Genomic DNA, 23203 nt, shown 5'->3' with positions numbered 1-23203 from the left:
TGAACGCTATTGAAGTCCTCCCTAATTAATCCACGCCGGAGCAATGGTTCAGCGGGGAGCCGCGGTGCCGACTCCTCCCCCCGGGGTGCCCGCAGAGTCCCGCAGGGCACCAGCTCCCGCCCCAGCCCGCTTTCTCAGAAACGTACCTCTGAGCCCCACGCACCTTCCCCCACGTTCCTGGTGAAACACGATCACGGTGCCTGCGTGGACCTCACGTGGACGGTGAAGAAGATTAGAATTTAAAGAAAAATCCTAAAAATGCGTAAAAACACAGGTTGGGGTCCTATCTGAGACTGCAGTCGGGACACCTCCCGTTGCCTTCCCGCCTCTCGGGGTGGCTATAGCAGGGTCACACCCTTCACTCCCTTGCCTCTTCCTCTCGCACTTGGACGCCCCGGCGACCGTCACAGCGCTCCACGGACAGGGGGGCTCTGGGCACACAGCGGGGCCGTGGTCCGACTCCAGCAGGGACGGGGGCAGGCCCCACGGGTGGGGGTGAGAGCCCTGCCGGCCGGCAGGGCCGGGGCTGCGCGGCGGGAGCGGGACCGGCCGGGGCTGGGCCGGGCCCGCCATGGCTCCGCCCCGGCCCTTTAAGCCGCCGCGGGGCCGCGCCGGGCTGAGACGCGCCGAGACGAGACGAGCCCCGCGGTGAGTGCCGGGCCCGGCAGCGGGCGGGGGCGCAGGTGCGGACCGGACCGGACCGGGACGAGACGGGACGGGACGGGACGGGACGGGACGGGGCGGCTCCGCGGGAAGGGGCGCCGGCAGACCCTCCGCGCAGCCGATCGCGGTCCCGCGGTGCGGGATGGGGCGCGGGGCGCGGTGGTCGCTGCCGCCGCCGCCCGAAGCTGCGCCCGTCGGGCCCGTCCCGCCACGCCCGTGAGGGCTGCGGGGCTGCATGGGGGTGCCGGGGCGGCGCCCCCGGTGGTGGGGTGGGAGGAGGGCTGGGGGGCCGGGGGATGCCCCGCTACCACGGCCCCCGGCCGCTTGTGCAGGGACTGGTGCTCGACCCCTCGGCCGGAGCAAGCTGCCGGGCTGTGCGTGGGCGGCAGCGGAGCAACCCGGCTTCGGCGAGAGGAGCGCACGGAGCTGTGGTTTCCCTAGCGCTGCTCGGCTGGCTGTGTCCAACGGAGCCGCGACACACTTGGCTTCCCCAACGGGTCGCTGAAAAAGCAATCCAGGATAACTGGATAGCCTGAAATTCCTCAGCGTCTGTCCTGGGGCTGGTTTAGGTTTCTTGCATTTAAACCTGCTGTTAACAAATGGGTTGGAAAGGACTTTGCAGTTGCCGTGGCTTGTCACTGGCGTTTTGGAGAACGCTAGCTGAATAACGTGCTCTCCTCTTGACCGGGCACATGCTTAGCAGAAGTCGGGACGTTCTTATTAGAGGACCGTAGCTGCCAACAAACCTGCAATCGAACGTCAAAATTGTTGGTACTGGTAGTGAGATCATCTGGATGTTTAATTACTGCTCTTGAGCTCCCTGAAGGCCTGCCTGAACTAGCCAAAAAGTCTTGAGGGAGCAGGGAAGGGCTTAACGCAGGATTAGAAGTCTGAATCTGCTCCCTGTGGAGCTCTCAAAGGAGACCTGGGCAGCATGAAGCTCCAGGGTGGCGCTAAGAGAGCGGCTCGTGGGCAGGAGGACAGGCTTGTACGCTGTCCTACTTGCAGAGCTTCTTCAAGTCATCAGCCCTTTTCCCCTTAGGTGCCTTCTGGGCACCGTCTGCCTCAGGGTAGACCTTGCTGTTGGGTAATTGAAGAAATATTGCCGTTCTTCCCACGCAAGCCGTCATGGGAACATTATGGGGAGGATAAATGGAAATATCTTCTGTGGAAGAGACCAAGGTCACCTTGAAGTACTGACTTCAGTTCCTTTTTGCTTTTCATTTAATGAATTCCCAGAGCCCTTATCAGAAGATTTGAGTCAGCTAGTGGTTGCCAGATCGTCTGATACTTAGTCTCCCTTGGGAAGAAGGGGTGGAGTTGCACCCCGTGTTGCACAATATTACATGGGAAATCTGGGACAAAGCTGGAAACCTGATCCAGGTCCTCAGCTCTAGTGTGCATGGAAACTAAATAATTGTTTGCTAACAAAATGATTAAAATAATTTAGACTCATGTAAATGCACAAAAGAACATGAGTGTGGGGATGGTGAGAGGAAAAGACAGAAGTAGTTCTTGTACCAAGTACCGTTTACATTTTGGAAAGTGTACAAAGTGGAAAGGAATCTCGTCTCCTTTTTTTTTTTTCTCTCCCCCCCCATCCATGCATTCCTTTTCCAAAGCTTTGTGCAGCCTATATTCCCTTTAACTAAGGATGCTCTTTGCCATGATTGATGTCAGCTGCTGTGCGGTAGCACAGCCAAGCACTTGAATAAAAGAAATGGAATCTTAATTTTTAGACTCTACAGTTGTGCCAAGAATGACAAAGGCAAAGTGGGAAATGTCATAAAACTAATTTTATGAGCTCAGTCAGGGTATTAGTGCTAAACCATGGAGCAGTAATGGTGCTAATGCTGTGGAAGTATTAAACAAAGGGATTTCTCAGTAATTAGTGTCAGTGTGCAAATGGCACTGCTCAGCCACTCCGAGGAAGTTTCCTAAGCCTTTGCTTAGGAATGTACCTAAGATGCCCCAATTTAGGTTAATAAACTAATCTTATTTTCCCACATGCCATGAATGGCTGTCTGCTTGTCTTGGACAAAGGTCTTGTAGCAGCTACTTGGCAGCATGTCTTACTTGGGAACCACTCAGCCTTCCCTGCATCCCTAAAACTGCTGAACTACTGGTCAGGCTGCTTGGGCAGGAGGCTTATTTTAGCAGCACTAGCAAGATGGGTCACTTAATTCAGGCTTAGCCAAAACCGCTGCTCGGTGATGTGATTTGCAAGTCTGCTCTACCTTGCCTGGGGAGCGCGAGGCAGCAGCCAGGTGCCCACGAGACCCCTTACTCTGCACTGAAGTCTCTCCCACGTGTCGGTGAGAGCCCCTTAGAGAAAGGGGATCTTGAAGCAAAGTGCTCTTCTCTGGCTCCCTGTGTCATGGTGGCGCTTCCAGTTCCTCTCTGTTGGCCAGGGGGACAACTAGAGATGGATAGTCCTCTGCTTCTGGTTCAGAGGGATGAACGGCAAAGCTGGCTGAAGGCAGCGGGTTGTGGGCGTTGTGCGGGGATGCTGTCATGTGTCTCTTTGCTCTGTCTGGCTGACATAGGAGAGCTTCTAAGGGTAACTGAAGGTGAGTTGTGCCGAGAGAAATCAGAAGCTCCCGACAAATTCATTTCTTCCTTCCCTCCCTGATTGCTGACCCGTACCGCAGTGCTGCTGTGGGGAGCCTGCTGGGAGGGAATGGTGCTGCCGGTGGGGTAGGGTGGCAGGCGGTGCCCTCTGGGCTTCCAGTGGGCAAACCCATGGTCCTTGCCCAGAAACCCTGTCTGAAACAAGGGTCAGTATGGAGCAGGGAGGCTGTTGAGGCCTTAGCAGCTCCACTGGGGTTAGACTCACTGAATCGATAACCCTCTCTCTGGCTGCTGTTGGCCTCCATGCTTACAAGAGGTGGTCCTTTGGTGGTGAGCTGCAGGGGAGCAAACCAGCATTAACCGAGTCATTAAGTCAGTCACGAGTCAAGGGCAGTTCAGTGATGACTGGGAGATGAGCCTTCAACAAACACTGCTATGTTAGCTCGTGGTGGTGGTGGGAGGAGGAAAGCCCTAGAAAAGCCGAAGGTGGCGAGCAGTGCTCTGCTTTGGTGCTTTAACCCAGGACGGTTAATGGGAGGAGCAGGAGGAGCTCCCAGTCGAGCTGGGTGGGAACTGCTGGTGGTGATGGCACGAGCGCAGGGGAGCTGGGGAGGGGGCAGCTCAGCTTGAGGTGGGACGGTTGCTGCTTCTGGCTTAATGTAGGAGACTGTTCCCAAGGCTGTAGTTTGACATGATGGGTGACCGTGCCTGTCCCTCCCCGCTAGCCTTCTGAGTGTCCATTGCAAGTGATGCATGAGAGGGAGTTTTACTTTATTTTAAAGCAGCTGTGGCTCTTTGAGCAGTTGGGTTTGGTTCGTATACCTGCCTGGTAAAAGTGCAGTTCATGTAATAGCGGTGGAGTCCCCACAAAATAATCCCCTTTAAACTTCTTTGAAGTGCAGGCGTGATCTCAAAGGAGTTCAGAATGTCCCTACAGCCCTAATAAGTGGTTCTCCGGTGAGGTGAGCTTTGGCTTGCACTGCATCCCAAATGACAGGCCCTGCAGTAAAACAAAATGCCGTTGTTGGCACAATTGGTTTGCTTCCGTCAGACGAGAGGCCCAGTGTTAATGAAGCGTAGAAACTGAAATTATATCCATCTGGGGGGGCGTTCACTCAAGGTACAGTAAAGCCCTTGTGCATGAAGCTGTAATTTATGCATATCCAATTTATGTAACTTTCAAAACCCCGGGAAGGGACAGGAGGACACGTCTTGTGGAGACTGTGTCTCTGTTTTCCTTGCTGTTCAGCAGTAGTGGCCTCTGTTCCCCTTGCCAGTCCATCTGCTTTTACAAATAGCTGTAGAGAGCCCGCCTAAGCCTTTAAGTCTGGTCTGGGATCTGAAGGGCTGAGAAGTTGATCTGATCACAAAAACTTTTCACACAGTGGAAGGTCACGTTTTTAAACAGTTGGCGAAATCACAGGCTTGTGCTCTGATATACAAACTTCGCAGACCTGGTTTAAAGGAGCCTGTAACCCCAACTGTCCTCGAGCTGGGGTGGTGGAGGACACCGTGGTTAACAAACCTTTCCCCTTCTCCCCTCCTGCCTGGCTGGACACGCAGAGCCACCATGCCGAACTGGGGAGGCGGCAACAAATGCGGTGCCTGTGGCCGCACTGTCTACCATGCCGAGGAGGTGCAGTGCGACGGGAGGAGCTTCCACCGGTGCTGCTTCCTCTGCAGTAAGTATTTCCCTCCTGCTCCCCTGCAAAACCTCTCCTGGCATAGCTGGGGGGTCACAACAGCAAGGTGCTGGTCCACAGGAGACGTCCCAGGCTCAGCTGGCACCCGTGATGCACAGGGGATGGCAGCGGCCAGAGATGTCTTTGTCCATCACGAGTTGGGCTTGACTCCTGCTTCCCCACATGCTTCCTGGGCCTGGCGGTGCCAAAGGGAGAGCTTGTCTCCTGGAAAGATATTATCCTACCTGTCCAGCGTGGGAGGGTGGGATGTGCCCCCCAAAGCAGAGCACATCATGCTTTTCTCCTCCGTTTGCCCCCCTCCCAGCCATCTCCTCAGGAGTCTAAGGGATCTTTAGGATGGAAACCTGGCTTAAGCGTTGCTCATGCAGAGGAGAAAGCCCAGTGGCAGACCCCTGTTTGCACTGATCTGAGCTCAGCTGGACTTCTCCCGGTGAACCCGGGGCCGGCAGCAGCTGAAGGAACAGTTATCGAACCCCCGCCCTGAGGTCCTGCGCAGACCGGGACAGCAGCGTGCCTGAGCACAGCTGAGTTGTCGATGCTTTAGCACAGCCAAAAGCCTAGACTTTCTTGGCACAGGGGCGTGTGGTTTATTTCAGATGAAAGGAGTCCAAAGCATTATTTTCCAGTCCAACCAACAAGCCCGGCGAGGCATTGAAAATCGCTTTCTCTGCTGAAAAGACCTCTGCTTAGATGAAGGGAACAAAGGGTCGCTGTGAATCGGAGGCTCCTACTTTGCAAACAGACAGCCTGTCTGTCTGAATCGGAGAATTTTACCTTGTTACAAACATGAGGTACTGTTTTGTCCTGCTTGCTGGTGTTTAATACCTATGGGCAGAGCTATGCTTTAGCCCTCTTCATGTAAGCCACAGTTACAACTGGCCCTCTCAAACTAGTTTGCTGTTAGTCTGCAGCAAAACGTCCGCGCGCTGTGCTGGCATGTGAGCCTCGGTGCACCTGCACTCCTTTCCCTTACCTCTATAGCAGTCACAAAAAAAAGATTAGATGTCTTGGCTGCCTCATTTTCAGCCTTTTATGGGAGTTTCTATTAAAAGAAACCTGGAACTTACAGTCAAACAATGGCTCTAGTGTGTCTGAGTATTTGCTTTTCCTTAGTGCATAGTTCTGTTGGGGTTAAGGTCTGTAGACTTAACAAACATGCATTAGTTGATTTACTTATTGGATATTTGTGTCTTATAAAAAGAGCCTTGGAGCTAGTGAATGCCATAAGCAAAGGTCACCCTGTATTTTGAAGACCTTAAAATTCTTTTTAAACAAAAAATTCATAAGGCTTTTTCTTTCTTTTTTTTTCCTCCCCAAATTCTTTATCACAGTCATAATGCTGTTGCAGATGGAAAGAGCGTGCCAGTTGGGATACAAAAGAAGGTTTAAGAAGGAAATAGTTCTGCCTTCTGCTGTAACCTTGAGCAGAGTGCTTGCATTGTGCTGAAGGACAATGTAGGAATGCCAGAAAAGCACAGCCCCTCCGGTGACAGCTGTGAAACAGTCCCAACTCTGCCCCAAACCAGTACCGAGGCAGGGGGAAAACCTTGAAGGTTTTTTTTTTTCCCAGCCCCACCCTGGCCAAAAGGGCAGGACAGGGCCTCTTCTGCACTGACAGACTTTTGCTTCGTGCTGTATGGCATCCGTAAAGGGAAACTGCTGACTGCACTATCTGGGTTTCTGAGCAGCCTCATTCATCAAACCACAGCAAGTTTCCAGGCTTTAAATGTCACGGTCATGAAGAGGTGGGAGGGAATAGAGCCCTGTATAGGGCTAAGCATAATTCACTAATTCAAACGACAACCTGCTCCCACTAATCTCTGGTGGTCCCACAACCTAGAAGAACTGTGGACAAGGAAAGCCATAACATCACTTCTCACTTGATTTTTGGCTTACTACGTGTGCTGATGGAAACGGTCCCTTAAGGCAGTTTAACTTTTTTTTTTTTCTTTTTTTCCCCCCTCCAGTGGTCTGCCGGAAAAACTTGGACAGCACAACTGTAGCGATTCATGATGCTGAAGTTTACTGCAAATCTTGCTATGGGAAAAAGTATGGCCCGAAAGGTTACGGATATGGCCAAGGGGCAGGCACGCTGAACATGGACAGGGGAGAGAGACTAGGCATCAAGCCTGAGAGGTGAGTGAACTGAGCTGGGGGGTGTGTGACCCTTGTCCTTCAGTACTGTTTTCAGAGGAGTCTTTCAGGCTGGATTTTGTTTAGTTCATGTTGTCTGGAATAGAAATGCTGCAAAATACCCCAGTATAACCGAATGCAGGGCGTTTAACCTGCAGTGCACAAAGCTTCCACTGGTGACTATGTGAGCAGGCACCGTAAGGGCAGGAGTTAGTGCAGGTAAAGATGCACTAACCCTATGCATGAGCCATAGGGGACTGGATTACGGAGGTGCTGATGGCTCTGCGCGAGCCCGCAGAGGTGACTGTGGGTCTCGAGTCGCTCCCCTAAATAAGCTGCAAATGCAAATGTTCAACAGGTTCTGGCAGGGATGGATTCGGAGAGCTGAGAATCTGGGGCTACAAGAATAATGAATTTTTAACTGGCAAATGAAGAACCATTTGTGCTTAATTATAGCCAAAACCAAAAGGCCTATTAAATAGTAAACATTCCTAGTCTGATTAAGTTCTTGCTGTAACGTAGAGCGTGTGGAAAGAAGCTGAGGAATGCCTCACAACTTGCTTCATGCAAGTTCCCAAATTACTGCTTGACGTTTATCTGACGTATGCTCTCCAGCCAGGTTCAGTGATCAGTTCAGGTTCCAGATTATGATCAGTGAACAGGAATTTAACAGAATTACTTGTAGCTTACTGTCTGATAAATCCACGTCCTCGTACAGAATTCAGCATTTCTAGAGAAGTGAAAAGGTGAAGGCTCCTCAGAAAACTAGCTTTTACAGTAGGTCCTTTTTATCCTTTGGAGCATGGCCTTTCTCTTCCTGGTGTGTTTTTTGGGTTTGGTTCCCCGCCCCCCAGGTGTAATTGGATAGCCTTGCTGGTAACTTACTTCTCCAGTTTTGCAAAAGTACTGTATTCTGTACTGTGTGTCGGATGCTGCTCTGTTAGTGTTGTTAAGAAGAGCAAGAGCTCATTTAGTAAAAGAGTGAAGACAACAAATGTCCCGTTTCTTTCAGCACGCCCTCTCCCCACCGACCCACAACAAATCCAAACACTTCAAAGTTCGCTCAGAAGTTCGGAGGGGCAGAGAAATGCTCCAGGTGTGGCGATTCTGTTTATGCGGCAGAGAAAGTAATAGGAGCTGGAAAGGTAAGGAACTGCACGTGCCGTTTTGTACCTGCTACATGGACTTTAAAGTGAGCAAGGTATGCTACGTGCGTTCCAGTAGGGAACAAACTGTGGGGCAGGCTTACCTTAAAATTGCATTTCTTAGCATTGGAAATAGTCAAATCAAGCAACTTAATTGAACAAAAAGCACTTGAAATGCAGGGTGATGAGTGCTCGCCTTGGATTTCAGAGGTGAAGCTTCAGTATCGTCTCGTGCCAGAGACTTGAAGCAGGCTACAGGAGCGCTGTCCCCCCAGAAGAGGGAACAGTCTTGTGGTGTGCAGCTTATGATGGAGGCCGAATGTTCCAGCGGAAAGGGGATGTTCTCTGAAAATACCATGTAAAACTATGCGTCAGTCTGCCAGCTGTCTGACTCACTACAGAGGGCGAAGATCTGCCCTGAATTGATTAGAGCAAGCCCAAACCTTTCAAAATGCTGCCTTGAGCAGGACGCTGTGTGGAATCTGGGGCTTTGGGCCACTCACAGGAATGCAGACGCTCTTGCCTGCTACTGGTGCACTTGAACTGTTTTTTATTGCACCAGTCATCTATAAACAATACTGATGCAGGCATCTCCAGTTAATGCCTTTTTTTTTTTTTTTTTAACTAACTCAGGCATTCTATGAATTTAAACTATCTTTTTTTTTTTCTCCCCCCCCCCCCAGCCGTGGCACAAAAACTGCTTCCGATGTGCCAAGTGTGGAAAAAGCCTAGAATCTACAACCCTAACTGAAAAAGAGGGAGAAATCTATTGTAAAGGTGAGGAAAGAAACAAAGATCACTTGTTTATGGTTCAAGGTAATGTGTTAAAAGGGCAGGTGCTGAATTTATTCCTGGTATAAGAAACTTTCAGGCTGCTGTCAAGATGGAAGTGCTCTAAAAGTCATAGGAATAGAGCTGAGAAACAAAATAAATATTACTGAAGCTGCTGATGTAGCTTACATCTGCATCAAGCAAAACATTACATACTGAGAAATGCAGCAGCAGCCCGTGCCCTCTGCCTGGGTCCGAGAGCAGATCAGAGTAAGGACAGAAGCTAGTAAGCATCCAGCCGTGCCTTCTTGCCTGGTATCATGGAAATAAACTTGATCCACACAGCGGCTTGATGACAACATATGTCTTAACAGATACCTAGCCACAGAACCAATGTATGAATTGCTTTCACAGAGTAGGTTGGGAGCTACACGGACCGAACAGCCACGGCTGTTGAGTTCGGTCACGGCAGTTAGGCAACTTAACAAAATGGTTTTAAGCCTTGCTTCCGACGGGGTTGTTCTGGTGACTGAGGGGAAGCGGCTGAGGGGCTTAGCCTAGACAGTGCTGTTCTTAATTAACGAGCCAGAAGCCTCAGCGACTGCACGTTCGTCTCTCTTGCAGGTTGTTACGCGAAGAACTTTGGCCCCAAGGGATTTGGGTATGGCCAGGGAGCTGGTGCCCTCGTTCACGCCCAGTGAGGAGGCAGGGCTCAAATCCCTTAGGGCTCTGCTGAGATCCTGCTACAAGAAACAAGAGAGTTTCCTAAATGTTACTAACTAACTACTGTGAAACAGATACTAGTTACTGTAGTGCTTGGGCATACGTTCAGCAGATGATTTTTTTTTTTTTAAAAAAAGCACTGCTTTTTTTCCTTGCTTTGTGTATCACACTGTAACACTTTTAATACTGAATATCAATTCAATAAAGCTTTGCTTGTTGATATATCCTAAAGCCAAGCGTTACATGCTCTGAGCAATAAAAGTAAGTACGGGGAGTGTTGTTGGGGTACTTGAGGGGTGGAGATACGATGCTATAGACTTGGTGCAGACCTTCACTGAAAGCCCAACGTGACTGAAAGCTGGGCATACATAGCACCGGTCATCGCCTTCAGAGGTGAAAGACTGTCCTCCGGTATCGCGCCGTTATGTGCATGTGCAAGGCAACTAGCTGCTCACTGCACGGAAGTAGGGAATCCTAATCTACTGCTCTGTGCAGTGACACGGCTCTGAAAGTGATAGATTATAAGGAGCTGTGTGCCTGAATGGGTGCCTGTCTCTGCCGTAGAGTCTCTAGCGAATGGAAAACAAACCTTTTTCACCGTAATATTTTGTGGGATAGCACCTGCTTTGGTATTGAGGTGTTATCACACACAAGACTTACTGTGCAGAAAGAGTACTCTACGAAGACAGCTGCAGATTAATACCATCCCTACTCAGCAGCTGAGCAAGCTCTGGACTACCACATGAAACTCAGGTTTAAAAGCAGCTTTTGACCTTGTGCTAGGACCCTTAGTTCCCTGAAGATGGTGGAAGATTTCAGCCCTTTGAGGACGGCATCTGACAAGGTAGCTGCAGCGCAACAACAGAGCAGAATAAAATTCTGTCTTTAAACACTCTGGTAGAAAAACGTGACTTGACCTCAAGTTGATGGGCAAGGAGTAATAGCAGTTAAACACATCAAATGCAGTGTAGATCTACTCTGTGCAAACACACCAGTTGGGTGAAAGCCGTAGTAGTCAGGGGCCTTGGCCCTGCTAACGTAACTCTTTAGGAACTGCTGCTAATAAAGGTCTACAATTAGGAGACAATTACTTTTGCCTTAGCCAGATCTTGAGTGGAAAGCTCACAGAAGAGCTTGGCTTCCTTTAGGGGCTGGAGCAGCTCCCAACACAAGCCTGCAAGGCCTGAGCTGATAGCACCTGCAATTGCACTTCTTGCGAAGCAAATGGCAGTCACCTCCTCAACAGGAGACCCAGGACCAGCCCACCACAAAGGCCTCATGTGAGAATGAGGCACTTAAAACAACTGTGCAAAAATCACCCAGTTTAAGGCAACTTGCCTTATTTTTCTGCAAGTAACCAACATTTAGTATGAGCAGCTTCGCAATTTTTACTATTTTTTTTTTTTTTAAATCTAGTCCTAAGTTTCTTGAGCACCTGAAACAGACCTTCACTGGTGTGCTCAGGCTCCTCTGCCAAGCTCCTTTTGCAAAGCTAATGGCTTCCTGTTGCCTACAGTAAGGAGGCACATGAAATGTGGGCATCAATGCCTCTTAAAAGCGCAAACTGTGCCTCAGGAGAGCATGCCTGAGCCTCAGCAGGTACCAGGCAGTTGGAGGAGTGTTTTTCCATCCCTTCCAGTGAAGGGCATGCTATTGCACAGCAAGGGCTTCGCTAGAGGCCAGCCACACCTGTGGGGAGGCATGAGCTCCGTCCCAGTGGCTACGACCCACGTGGTGTTCTGGGGTGGAGGGGGAGATTCGGTTTCAACTCTCATCATGCCCAACAGAAGTTAGTTAAAGAAAAGATGAGATTTGAAACTCTTGAGTTCAGAGCAGGCTGATACTTTTTTGGGAAAAAAAAAAAACAAACCTTCACAGAGTGAATTTATGGAGACACATTCAGGACTGGGAATGCTACAATAAAATAGTAAGCAAATGTGTCAGCGTGGTCTCAGGCAGTTTCAAGTAACATCTACGACTGCGGTCTGAGGCAGCGAAGCAGTGTAAGCCAAAAGCCTAATTAGAAAAATACGTACTAGTCAAAATAACACACAAAGAGCATTTTATACAGGTTACAGAGGAACAATGTGGATATGAGGAAGAACAGACAGCCGGCTCAAAATGTGAGCCAAGAGCTTGTGCAGTTCAGAGAGAGGGAAAGATTACAACTGAAAAAGACAACAGTAAGGCAGAAGCAGCACATATTTCAGGTGGGAGCGAGACAGAAAGAAACAGCACAGCCCAGGAAACCTGGGTAGTGACCTTTGGTCCTGCTACTCATACTGATGATCCTAGTACTTTTCTCCTAAAAAAAAAATATATATATATAATATAAAAAAAGTACTTTTCTCCTTTGCCAACTTGACACGTGTGCAGGAAGGGTTGATCCCCTCCGACTCTTCCAACCTGAGCAAGGACAGCTCTAACTTAGAAGCGGTATTCAGGCCCCAGCAGCCGAGGACATGAAGATAACTACAACATCCCCTTTCCATAGCCTCGTTACCTGATGAAAGTGCTTCCTCTTCTCAGGAACAGCATTATAAAATGCTGAGCGGCACCGTTCGATAGACAGAAAGCAAAATAATGCTCGACACGCTACTGAGCAGATGAAACTGCTCCCCATTAGTTGATGTAGCTCCTGTAGTTGATTTAAACCTGCCACATTAGCACAGCTGGCAGGCACGATTTATGCTGACAAAAATGGGCGTCTAACATTGTTCATTAACCTGTAAAAAAGAGCTTTCGATTCTTAGAAAAATGAGCAGAAGCAGCGATCAGAAGTGATTTAAACTGCTAAAAATCAAGGGCTTTCCTTTCATTTCCTGGAGGGAGTCATAGCGGTAACTAACAGCTCCACACTGCTCTACATCCAAACAACTTATTTAACGACAGAAAAACAAAGAAATGAAGGAAAAAAGAAAACTTGTAACCATAAAGACAATATGTTTGTCAAGAGAAATGAGTGCCCTACACTGAAGTGCTTTCACTTGGTTACTGTCAACTTTTCGGCTGCAGCAAAGCGCTGATGAATAAAAGCTCAGCCCAGGCTGGAGCAATGCTTTGAGTTAGTCTCAGTTTGGAGCCCTAATTCCAGGAAGGATTGGTTCTCAAAAGTGCTTTGACTTCATGATCTGGAGATCTGAAGTAGTATGTAGGATTGGAGGCAATGTGCATATGGCACTAAGTTTATATGATACGGCACTAAGTTTCTAAGATACTGCAAATAAATTCAACCTGGACTTAGTAGGTGCAACTTTTACTGATCTCCATTCAGTAGCCTAAGGTGGATAAAATCCAAATGCAAGCGTTCACAAGTAAACATTGGTTTCATAGCAAAAATATCCGATTTTACTTAAAGGCAGCTCATGGGAGATGCGAGGGAGTGAACTCTAATCAAGCCATAATGAGGGTGCAGAGGGCAGGCTTCTTCCCAAATAAAACAAACCAAGTAACCAGCTTTCAAGTCGTCAGGAGCCCACCCATACCTCCCACGAGCAGCAACTGCTCTGATGGAGCACTGCAAATCGCTGATGGAGATCTGCGCAGAATGTCTTTTTTACAAAAGAAAGCACCTTCCCTGATCTTTACCAGACAAGTCAAAGGGTGGTCGGCAGAGGCGAGCTTGGGCCCAGCCTCACCAGAACCATTGCTTGGGGAAGGGGAGAACAGCAGCAACAATTCTCAATTAATGTCAATATTGAACCCACACCCAGCAGAAAACACAGAGAGTTTTTTCTCCCCATTAGGTGTGCTCTTAAGTCCTAGCCTTATACTTTAATATGCATTGCTGATTACAAATATCCCAATTAAATTCCAGCTTGGATGGTTACCTTGTTTCTACTCAAAATCTAACCTTCAGCAAGGACCAGAAGAGTCAAGGTATTCTGTCTCCTGCAAGTGCCACCTAGAAGCACACATTTTGGTCATACCTACTAGCCCTACGTGGATGTCTCCGTTACCCTTAGAATACCTCAAATGTCATTAAATACGTACATTCGGCCACCCAAAACGTTCCCTAGAAGGAATTCTCCCTTAAGAAACATTACCTTGCCAGCATGCTTTGTTCAAAAGAAAGGGGTATCTAATTAGTGAATGGTAACTCCAATTGGTAGTACAAAGGTGTACTTCACCAAAACCCGGTGTAGTAGTTCACAAGATTTCACATCAGCACAGAATTGGGTGCATGCTATCTTTAAGACACCCGTAAATCTTTCCAGAAAGACTACACTAAAGTAAGACGCAAGATAGCAGCTACTTTCTCATGGTACGGCTTCTGAAGTTGGGCAGAAACAACGCTGTGTGAAATCACATCCCAAGTCAAGACAAACACTGCATCTAAGAGTCAATATTTATTTGATTAATAACTTACAAAATTTAACAGATTTAATTTATGTAAGGAGAGCTAATTTATTAAACATTTTACAGAGTTTTTTGTTCACAATGTAATACATCAAGATCTTGACAGTATTAAAATAATACTTGGCACAGTTATAAATAAAGAACATACAAAAAAATCCATAGCTTAAAATGTAGTGATGCTGTTTTACACATTAATTGAAAAAAAATCTGGTGGACATCAAAGAATACAGAAACCTGCAAAGAAACAGCACATGTTTAGGGCCAAGACAAAATTCCCATTTATTCTACCTATGTCAGATTAAGTTGGTCTGATCTGCTGTTGGTCTGGATCAGCTTTGTTAAAGTTTCAGAAGCAATGCAGTTTTGGTTCAAGAAGTGAATTGTAAGTTTGATAACTGGACAGAAAAATGCTGCATAGTTGGCTCCCCCCTGCTTGATTTTATGATTTCACATCAAAAGATTCAGTATTACTCAAGACAAGTTACATTTTGCACTGGAAACTTCATACATCCCAAATCCACATATGCAAGTTAATTTTCACAACTACTTACTATTGCTCAAATTCTGCAGGTCTCAACAAAACTGCCACCAGAGAGCTATTAACAAGTAAATAGTGCGGAATTCACCACGTATTATTCACCATGTATTACCAAAGATCACCTCCTCTTTTGCAAACATTTTTGACGTGGACTGCATGACACAATTCATGGCAGTTAATGCTACTGGGCAACTAAAACCAAAACTTGTATCACGTACTGAACTGCTCTTCTGGTGCTAGGCGATATTTAATAAAGTGGATTGAAGTTCTTCAAGTCAACCGACCCCCAACAGAAATGTGGAAAAAAAAAAACCCAACAACAACCCAAATACGCAGAACATTACTGGTGACTGAAATAAGCAACACTCTAAAGTCTTTATGTTTTTTTCTGATTAGAAAAAAATATGAATAACCGGTGTCAACTGTTTTCACTGAAATAGAATGTGTCTTCATTAGGATTACAAATTTTGTCTGACAAAAATAGTAAAAGCTTCTTGCCGCCCCTACACCCAAACCTCTCCCATTAAAACTGTGTCCAAGACAACGTTGATTTTTCCAGTATTAAACATTCAAGGACTCTAATGCTGCACTTCTGTAAATCCTGATATCTGGTACTTGCAAACTAAATGTGTGTCTTGAGATCAATGAACAACTACAGAAAAAATGTTTACTTGCAAATACTGAACATCAACTATTTACAGTTTCACTGCTCCTCTTACTAAGGCAAGGGCCGGGAATACCACTAGATTGCTTTATTACCTGTAATCTGCATATTACAGAAAACGCTAATTTTGCCAAGCATCAAACATGCAGTGAATTTGCAGGGCATAATGCCTATTAACAGCAATATTGAACATCACTAAAAGCTCATTAGATATCTTCCTACACTTTTTTGGTTGAATAAAAAGAAAATGAGCAGCTTTAAATACACTAAACACACACTCACAGAGAGAAAACTGTTTGATAAATTATTTATATACAGATACACATTCTTTACACTGGTCTCAGACATCTGCTTTCAGGTCCCTCCCCAAACTCACCTCACAGGTTTCTCGAACCACTGGGTTGCTACAGCACTTAGAAGAGAACTAACCTGATTCTCAGTCTCTCTGTAAACAATAGTTAAGGAAGCAGTGAACAATTCACTATGAGTATATGAAAACACCATAACAAAAATCAGTGCATCACATTCAAGGAAAGCCCCTTCGGAATGCAATTTCAGATCATTCCTTACCTTCCAAACATATCTGTAGCATGAGAACTTAAAAAAAGAAATTAAGGGTGATTCCCACGTGCCAATACACCATCTTCTTCAGAACGCCGCGTTACATTTTCTGTGTGCGCGTGCTATTATGGGGATTTTCTTAATTTTTTTTTTTTACAGTTTGGTTTCCAGTATTTTACATCCAAACAAAATAAGCATTTCAGACAACTTTGGGTTCTTCCTCTGCAGTTGCATTCAATTTGAAACTATCTTGTCTTTTTATAATTGAGATTTTTGCTTTCACATCAGTGGTTTCCCCCATGCAATTTCTCTTCCAACATGTCTCCAATTACACTACGCTGTACCCTATGAGGACCAAACCTAATATTGAAACATTACTAGTTTGTAAGTTGCTTATACAATTACTTCAAAGATAATGAATTTTTTCCACTTTTTTCCTGAACATTATATAGAATCTAGTTTTACAGGTGTATCATGCATTTAAGCAGGGCTTTAACTTTGACAGAAGAGCTTTCCTTATTTGCACAACTGTTTATTTCAGACTATATAATCTCAGAACAGGGTTATTACAAGTATTTCGTTGTACCACTAACTGGTGGCAAAAACAATCACCAAAAAACGTGGGCAACGTATTTTTTCTCAACATTATATGACGTGCCCTACTGCTATAACTGAACACGTTACAGGGGATTCCCACCACATGATGTTTATAACAGTATTGAAAAGCACATTTTTTCAATGTACATGATACCACAGAAAATCTGTATTAAAAAAATCACATTACAGGAACTACAACATAGCGATCAGTGAACGCTGCAGCATGAAATTTAGTTTTATATTCTAGATTCTTGTTTCAGTGGAATTATTCATACTGGGAAATAAATTTTTCTGCTCCGCACAACGTAACTACTTATGTCAATACTTCAATAATCTCATGCTCCATTGTGAAAGACCTTAAATAAAAAACCCAACAACACATACTGTGAATATGGTGTCGCGAATAATTCTCATGTTAAGAACTGTTAAAATCCCTTTTTGATCTTCCTCCTCTTCCTTATCAGGTTTGGCAGTTTATTCTGTCCATTTTTACTTTTGTTAATAAAATTCTGACGAAGAGAAGGTACCTTAAGATTCATCATCAGCCCTACACATAGCATGCTACTCTTCAAGGGATGCGGATTCGAGAGAGAGAGAGAAAATTTTTCAGGCACCACTCAGATATGATATGCTCACAGGATGAAGGTGGTGCTACACTAGCTGGTAGCCTGATCCTGAAGTTTGGTCGTATTCTATTGTATACTGCCTCGTCCAGTCCACGATAACAGGCCGAAAAAGACCACAGCATCTGAATTCAAAGAAGTCTATAATGTTCCTTATACATCCATGGCTAAAAACAAAACAGAAACACGTTAGTAAGCAATATCATAGCTCATCTAACAAAGTACAACATTTTTTGTCTACCTACAAATTCGATTCTTCACCCTTTAAGTTCCTAACTGTAGAAAACCAATTCACTTAAAAATTATCTTAGTGCTTGCTGACGAGCAAGTTCTGAAATAAGTAGTCACCAGACTGGTGAATGTTTGATCCTTAGACACAACCAAGACACTAACTTCTTTTCGCTATCTACCAAAACTGTATGGAGAAATGTAACATGTTATTGGCAGTGCACCATCATGTAGCATAGCGTGGTAATTCATACCCCTTTCTAAGAGGAAAGATGCATTGTACAGATGGATGCAAGACAAAACAGTATGAAGTGAACGTCTTCCTAGAATAATTTCCATTTTTATTAATATCTATTTCTGCCATACATACTGGTTCACCAGCTGCAGGTCTAAGATCAATTAAGTCCCTAGACAACACAAAATTAAGCAAGCATTATCTGAATTAAATGAACTATTCGAGTGCTTTCTGCTGCTGAATCAATTAATTGTCAAATATTTAAGAAACCTTCATCAAAATTCCGATGTGTTGGGGTTTTTTTAACTTAATTACACATGGACTGAACAGATCACGGTTTTCTGGAAGAGAAGCTCGTGTTATGATATATGCAAGAACAGGTCTAAGCAACAAGGAGATGACAACTACTTGAAGTCAATGCATCACCTGACAGGTGATGCCAAGTCAGCTATTTTAGACATCTGGTGTTATTTTCAGGAGTCATTTTTATAATAGCAGCTATTTCAGTGAAAATGGTTTGTGAATGTGACATTAATTTGAGGATAAAACGAGCATTTCTTTCCTATTCTGTGCACCGCCCTATGTTCTTCAAGCAAAATAATTATGTTTTTGTTACAACTCATCTGTGGGAAGACTGCAACCATACAGACATGCTTGTCTATTTCTCACTAGAAATTCTGTACGGAAGGATATTAAAAAAAAAGATGACACAAACTTTTCTTGTAGCACAAAATCAAACTGCGACAAGAACCTCTATCTTCTGTTCCCCTGGGTGTCTCTTGAAAGAGCAGCCGCTCCCACAGGAGGCACAGCATATACAGCAGGATGAGACATGCTTCTGTCCTGTCACTGCTCCTTCTGTAATGTGCCCTCAACCCACCAATATTCCAGCCTCATGCCTTCACTTATTTCCTGCTTTGGCTCCATAAGCTGCTCCATGCCGCCATATTCCCATCCCAGTGCTGTATCATCCCCAAGCCCCTCTTCTCAGCTTGCACCCTCATCACTACAGAAACCAGAATCCCAACCTACCCTTTACATACTGATACCCAAAAGCCCACGTCTCACCCATGCAACACCCACTTCAGTTCCTGGGACACCCTGCTCCCTTCCCCACCAATAGCTTTGCCCATGCTCTTCCTCCTGAGCAGCAAGGAAGTGCTGCCTCTTTTCTCACAGTAAAGAGAGCAAGGGGAGCTACTGCACAGAGCAAATTCAACAGCACATTAAATATCAATCAGGAGAAAGTGCCCGGTGTGGAAGTGAAGATCCAGGTCAACATCGACACCATGCAATAAGCAACTACCTCTGGTTTGGGCATCTGATTTATAAAGAAGATATTATATCCCCATAAACTCCACAGCAAAATATGACCACCGCTGGAAAGCATTATTTTCTGTGTTTAAGCATCCCTGTCTAGAGGCACTACAAAACGTTTATCACTTCCTTTATAACTGGATAGAATGTGTTACCGTAAAAATAGCTGACAGAGTCAGCATTCCAAGAAGTGAAAATACTTTAAGAGTATTTAGCTATGTTCTGTTTCAACAAGCTGCACAATTCAAACACATGCAAGGCTACACAAATAAGAAATATGTTTACACTTTAAAACTTACTTGAATGGGCTTTCAATAGATGTGGTTGTAACTTTAAAGTGCTTGTATCTTCTTGCATTCATTCTTTCATTTGTAGTAATACCTAAGCAAGATATCTGAAGACAGGAAAAAGAGCAAGCAATTTAGCTCATGTGAAAACATGCAAACAAGCCCTGCATAAGCCAGACTGAAAAAGGAGGATCAAATTTACTGTTTTATATTCCTTCTTTTGAAGGAATTTTTGTCTGGGGAAATTATGAGGTCGCAACATAAAACACCATACAACAGCTGTACCAGATTGCGCAAAAAGTTGCATTTCTAAAGTGCAGAAATAAATCACGATCACTGAATAAACTGCGACTTCTCAGTTCATAATAAAGAGATGCCTTTACTGTATTGTCAGCTGAAATGTACTGTAAATAATAGATTCAGGAGTTACTTTACACAGCACTTGAACCACTTTCTTTTCCTCTTGACATTCTGGTTATAGCTCCAGTAATATATTCTTCCCCATTTATAAATTTGTTGCAGCAACATAACTTTTCTGTCCACAAGACAAAAAGATGACCAGAAAAAGAGTGGGGTTTTTCGTTGTTGTTGCTTGTGTATTTTCCTTTTTACAGAATCATTTGGCCCAAAGGCTATGATTTTCTCTAACAGCTTTCCAACTGCATTAGCCTAAAAGGGTATCTTATGTAAAACCAGCGTATGCTGTAATGCGATGTAATTGGAAACAAAAATGTGAGAACTCCCTTAGCAGCCTTATACTACAGGAAGATAAAGTCTTGTCATTCCTAGTGAAATATAAAAAGTCAGCTCTGCTGCATGTTACAAAAGCAAGAACATTGAGAAAGTTAAGTTTGGGCTGGCTTGCCTCAATTTGGATGTACTTAGTATCTCAAGCATTTTCTTCGCCTCCGTGAAACGCAGTGAAGTTTTATGTCTACGTACATAAATGGGCTCTCAATGGCCAACTTATGAAGTAGGAAGTAAAGGTTTTAAATTATTTTTCTAAGATAGTAGGTAGTGTTTTGGCAATAACCCTGGCCAGTTCAATAACAAGGACAAGTCCAAACTTGATGGTGGAGAGAGAGAAAAAAAAACAACACCAAACAGCAAGAGGAGGGACTGTGCAGTTGCAAGCCAAAAGAAGCAAATTAGAGAATATCTTTATCAATTCCATCATTATAGCAAACTCCAAAGAGATTTGTCAAGAACAATCCTAAGTTTTCTGTGAGTAAAACTCTTAGGAAATTTAGTAATATGACTGTGAGTTTGGTTTCCATTTTTCCAGGATTAGTGAAAAAGTCAAATGCTAGAATTATTTTGCTTAATTACACTAATGATACAAAATACTATGAGATACATTTTTTCCACGTGGCATAATTCAAAGATTCATCTGTACACAGATCGTATTAACAGGAATCCTCAGTGGGGAACTTAATGGATCGTGATATAAGTATGATGGAAGGCTCTCCGGCAAGCTACATGCTTATTCTGCTATAGAAGTCTGGTGGGTTAGACTGCTTTGAAAGACACCTAAAATACACGTAGTTCCTCTGCTCATTTGTCTTGGGCAGGAAAGACCTCTAAAAGACTGAAAGGCTCTCGCTCACAGATACAAGATTTTGAAATTGATGTATGTTGCAAATGATCAATATTGTAGAGAAAGGAGGACAAAACTTAAAAATATTCCGCTAAGGTGTAGGTAAAGCTTTTCAGGAAATTTATTTCCACGATCTCTGGAAAGATTAAATTGGTAAGTCTCACGGTTCGTTAATGACAAGTCATACTGAAAGACTTTTAAGTCATACTGAAAGGCTTTCAGTATGACTTGTCTTTCCTTGAAAAGGATAAAGAAAAACTTGGGTTTGGTCAGATTACAGTAATGTGATCACAAATCACACTGAAGCAGTGTAAGAAATTATTGCATCCCCTTTGAAGTTACCACCCTCTTTCTGCTAATGACATACTGCATTATTCCAAGTTCGACCCACAGATCTTATCCTCTATTAGTCCTTATTGCCTTTCTCTGGCCTGTTTTGCCTTTTTGTCATTCTGAGAATGGAAAGTGGGAGGTAGGTATTTTAACCTCTTGAAAAAAAAAAACAAAACCCACAAGTGAATGAGAAGTGAATGATGCCCAATATCCAGAGACAACACATGCCTGCCTCCTCCAGTGTGGCTGAAAGACTGAACACTTGGTCTTGCATAACGAACATTAAAATTTAAATGACAGAACTATTTTATATTCATATGTCACTCCCAAGACTCAGTATTACAAATGAAGTGCTCTTCCATACCTGATACATCTGACACATGAGTAACACAGCCACCCACATGAAGTGAAAAACACTGTTTAGAAACATCCAAAACATCCACGGAGAACAGGTAGCAATCTGTGTAATATAGGTCCAAAATCCATCCTTTGCATAACTTGTCTCACAGTGGAAACCCCAGTCTAGAGAAAAACCAAAGCGTCAAAAACCATACAGAAGATTTAAGATATCTTTATTGCACATCAACATAATGCCCACATTAGAATGTATTAAATTAAATAAGAAAATGACAACGTGCCAAAATAGTTTTACTTGCTCTCTCTTCCTTTCCCAACTCCTTGAATACATGACATATGCACATACTTGGCTGTGATGAAGAAAAAAAATCTAGGACAAGAAAAACATCACCTTCTAACTCAAAATATCCAATACAGTCAATTATTAATATGCAGTTCAATTCCAGAATAAAAATATCCAAAACTCTGATAAGGCAGAAATCTGTAAAAGTTCACACCAGGAGATAAACAAAATATTTATAAGCAATTAAAAAAAAAAGCAAAAAAACCACATTTACTCACAAGAGATACATCCATAAATCATCCAGCAGATCATAAAAAGCAGGAAGAACAGGTATCCCATAAAATAGCGATGGTTCCCTGCTCCTGAAGTTGCACAACAACAAGGATCAAATTACAACACTTTCAGAAGACAGACAACACTACATCAGAAAATTTAATTGCTTGCTTAGAAGTACTGCTTCTTACCATACACAGAAACATTACCCTCCAATATTAAGCCAATATAACTTCAAGACAGTGAAATTAGCTGGTTTACTTATATTTTTTTTTCTTACTTCTGAGACAACAAAGCAATATTTTATTTTCTTCAATTTTTGTCACATTACAGCTGCAATTCACACAAATGCATTTCATTTGTAACCTCTTCATGAGCTAATAAAATTATTGCTTTTTAATAATTTTAAAATAATTTTTATTATTTAAATTTAAATAATTTTAAATTTTAATTTTAAATTATTTTATATAATTTTATATAAATTTAATTTTAAATAATTTTTTAAAAATAATAGACAATATTTAGAACAATGTTGGTAACAGCTGTTGCAGAGCCCTGAACAGCCAGGAATTACACATCAATAAATATTTTTAAAATTCCATTAAAAAATTGTCAAGACTGCAGAGTTCACTTTCTCAAAAGAAATAGAAATATGAATAAATATACAACCTCCCGTGATAATAAGCTAACTCACAACTTAGGTTTAAGCCTGCTTGATGAAGCTAGCTAAAAATAAAATATCTAATAGAACTTGTAAAACAAATACATGTAACTGAACAGACGAGGCCTAACGACCTGGCTAAAATAACGGATAGGATAAAACCCATTCTGTTTAAGACAGAATTTAAATGCAAGAAAATTCAATTACTAAAAGACTGATCTATTTTTAACATTAATAGAGTTAAAAAGGTGCCTCTTATGTGAGTACATCATAATTCTGAAGTACTCAGCCTTCCTTCTGTTTGTAAAATATGTCCACCGTTGCAACCTTCCAACAGCTCTAGGCTGTAAACTAAACCCACAGAGATGATAATGGGCTACAAAAGATTTGGCTGTCATCATCTACCAGCACAGCATTTACTTCTTCATTATGTCAAATGTTTTGCCTGCTAAAACAAGAGCATCCTCTGGAGGCAGAAAATAATCAAGTGCTTTTATCAAGTGAACTGAAAGACTATATAAATAAGAGATGAGGAAAAATACACATACAACACAAGCTAGACTAAACACATTTCCTTGAAA

The 23203-nt window shown here is 43.9% G+C and overlaps 2 protein-coding genes across 3 annotated transcripts in view; one reads left to right on the top strand and one right to left on the bottom strand.

The window, feature by feature from the left end:
* Nucleotides 1-568: 568 nt before the first annotated feature.
* CSRP2 (cysteine and glycine rich protein 2) lies at nucleotides 569-9940 on the top strand. 2 transcript variants are annotated; one of them, XM_076333338.1, is made up of 6 exons: nucleotides 569-648; nucleotides 4798-4916; nucleotides 6905-7073; nucleotides 8083-8215; nucleotides 8899-8992; nucleotides 9611-9940. In XM_076333338.1, exons 1-6 carry the CDS (start codon nucleotides 572-574, stop codon nucleotides 9685-9687), a joined length of 669 nt encoding a protein of 222 aa, XP_076189453.1. In that variant the 5' UTR covers nucleotides 569-571; the 3' UTR covers nucleotides 9688-9940. The 2 variants fall into 2 exon arrangements, with proteins under 2 accessions (XP_076189453.1, XP_076189463.1); XM_076333348.1 differs by having other exon boundaries at nucleotides 639-683.
* Nucleotides 9941-14045: 4105 nt separating this feature from the next.
* Nucleotides 14046-23203, bottom strand: part of ZDHHC17 (zDHHC palmitoyltransferase 17) — a 78588-nt gene continuing 69430 nt past the window's right edge. Inside the window, exons 14-17 of the mRNA XM_076333325.1 lie at nucleotides 21967-22050; nucleotides 21413-21570; nucleotides 19131-19225; nucleotides 14046-17218 (exon numbers count right to left, since the gene is read on the bottom strand). Coding sequence (XP_076189440.1) covers nucleotides 17080-17218; nucleotides 19131-19225; nucleotides 21413-21570; nucleotides 21967-22050 — 476 coding nt within the window. The 3' untranslated portion in view covers nucleotides 14046-17079. The remainder of the gene's footprint in view (nucleotides 17219-19130; nucleotides 19226-21412; nucleotides 21571-21966; nucleotides 22051-23203) is intronic.

Source organism: Aptenodytes patagonicus, chromosome 1, assembly GCF_965638725.1.
Source record: "Aptenodytes patagonicus chromosome 1, bAptPat1.pri.cur, whole genome shotgun sequence".
NCBI lineage: Eukaryota > Metazoa > Chordata > Aves > Sphenisciformes > Spheniscidae > Aptenodytes > Aptenodytes patagonicus.
The sequence above is the reverse complement of the archived record's forward strand: the minus strand, read 5'-3'. Positions and strand labels throughout refer to the sequence as shown.

Coding starts and splice junctions, on each gene's coding strand:
- CSRP2 (XM_076333338.1), top strand. CDS start 572: ATGGCTCCGCCCCGGCCCTTTAAGCCGCCGCGGGGCCGCGCCGGGCTG. Junction 4,917..6,904: donor CCGGTGCTGCTTCCTCTGCA/GTAAGTATTTCC, acceptor TCCCCCCTCCAG/TGGTCTGCCGGAAAAACTTG. Junction 8,216..8,898: donor AAGTAATAGGAGCTGGAAAG/GTAAGGAACTGC, acceptor CCCCCCCCCCAG/CCGTGGCACAAAAACTGCTT.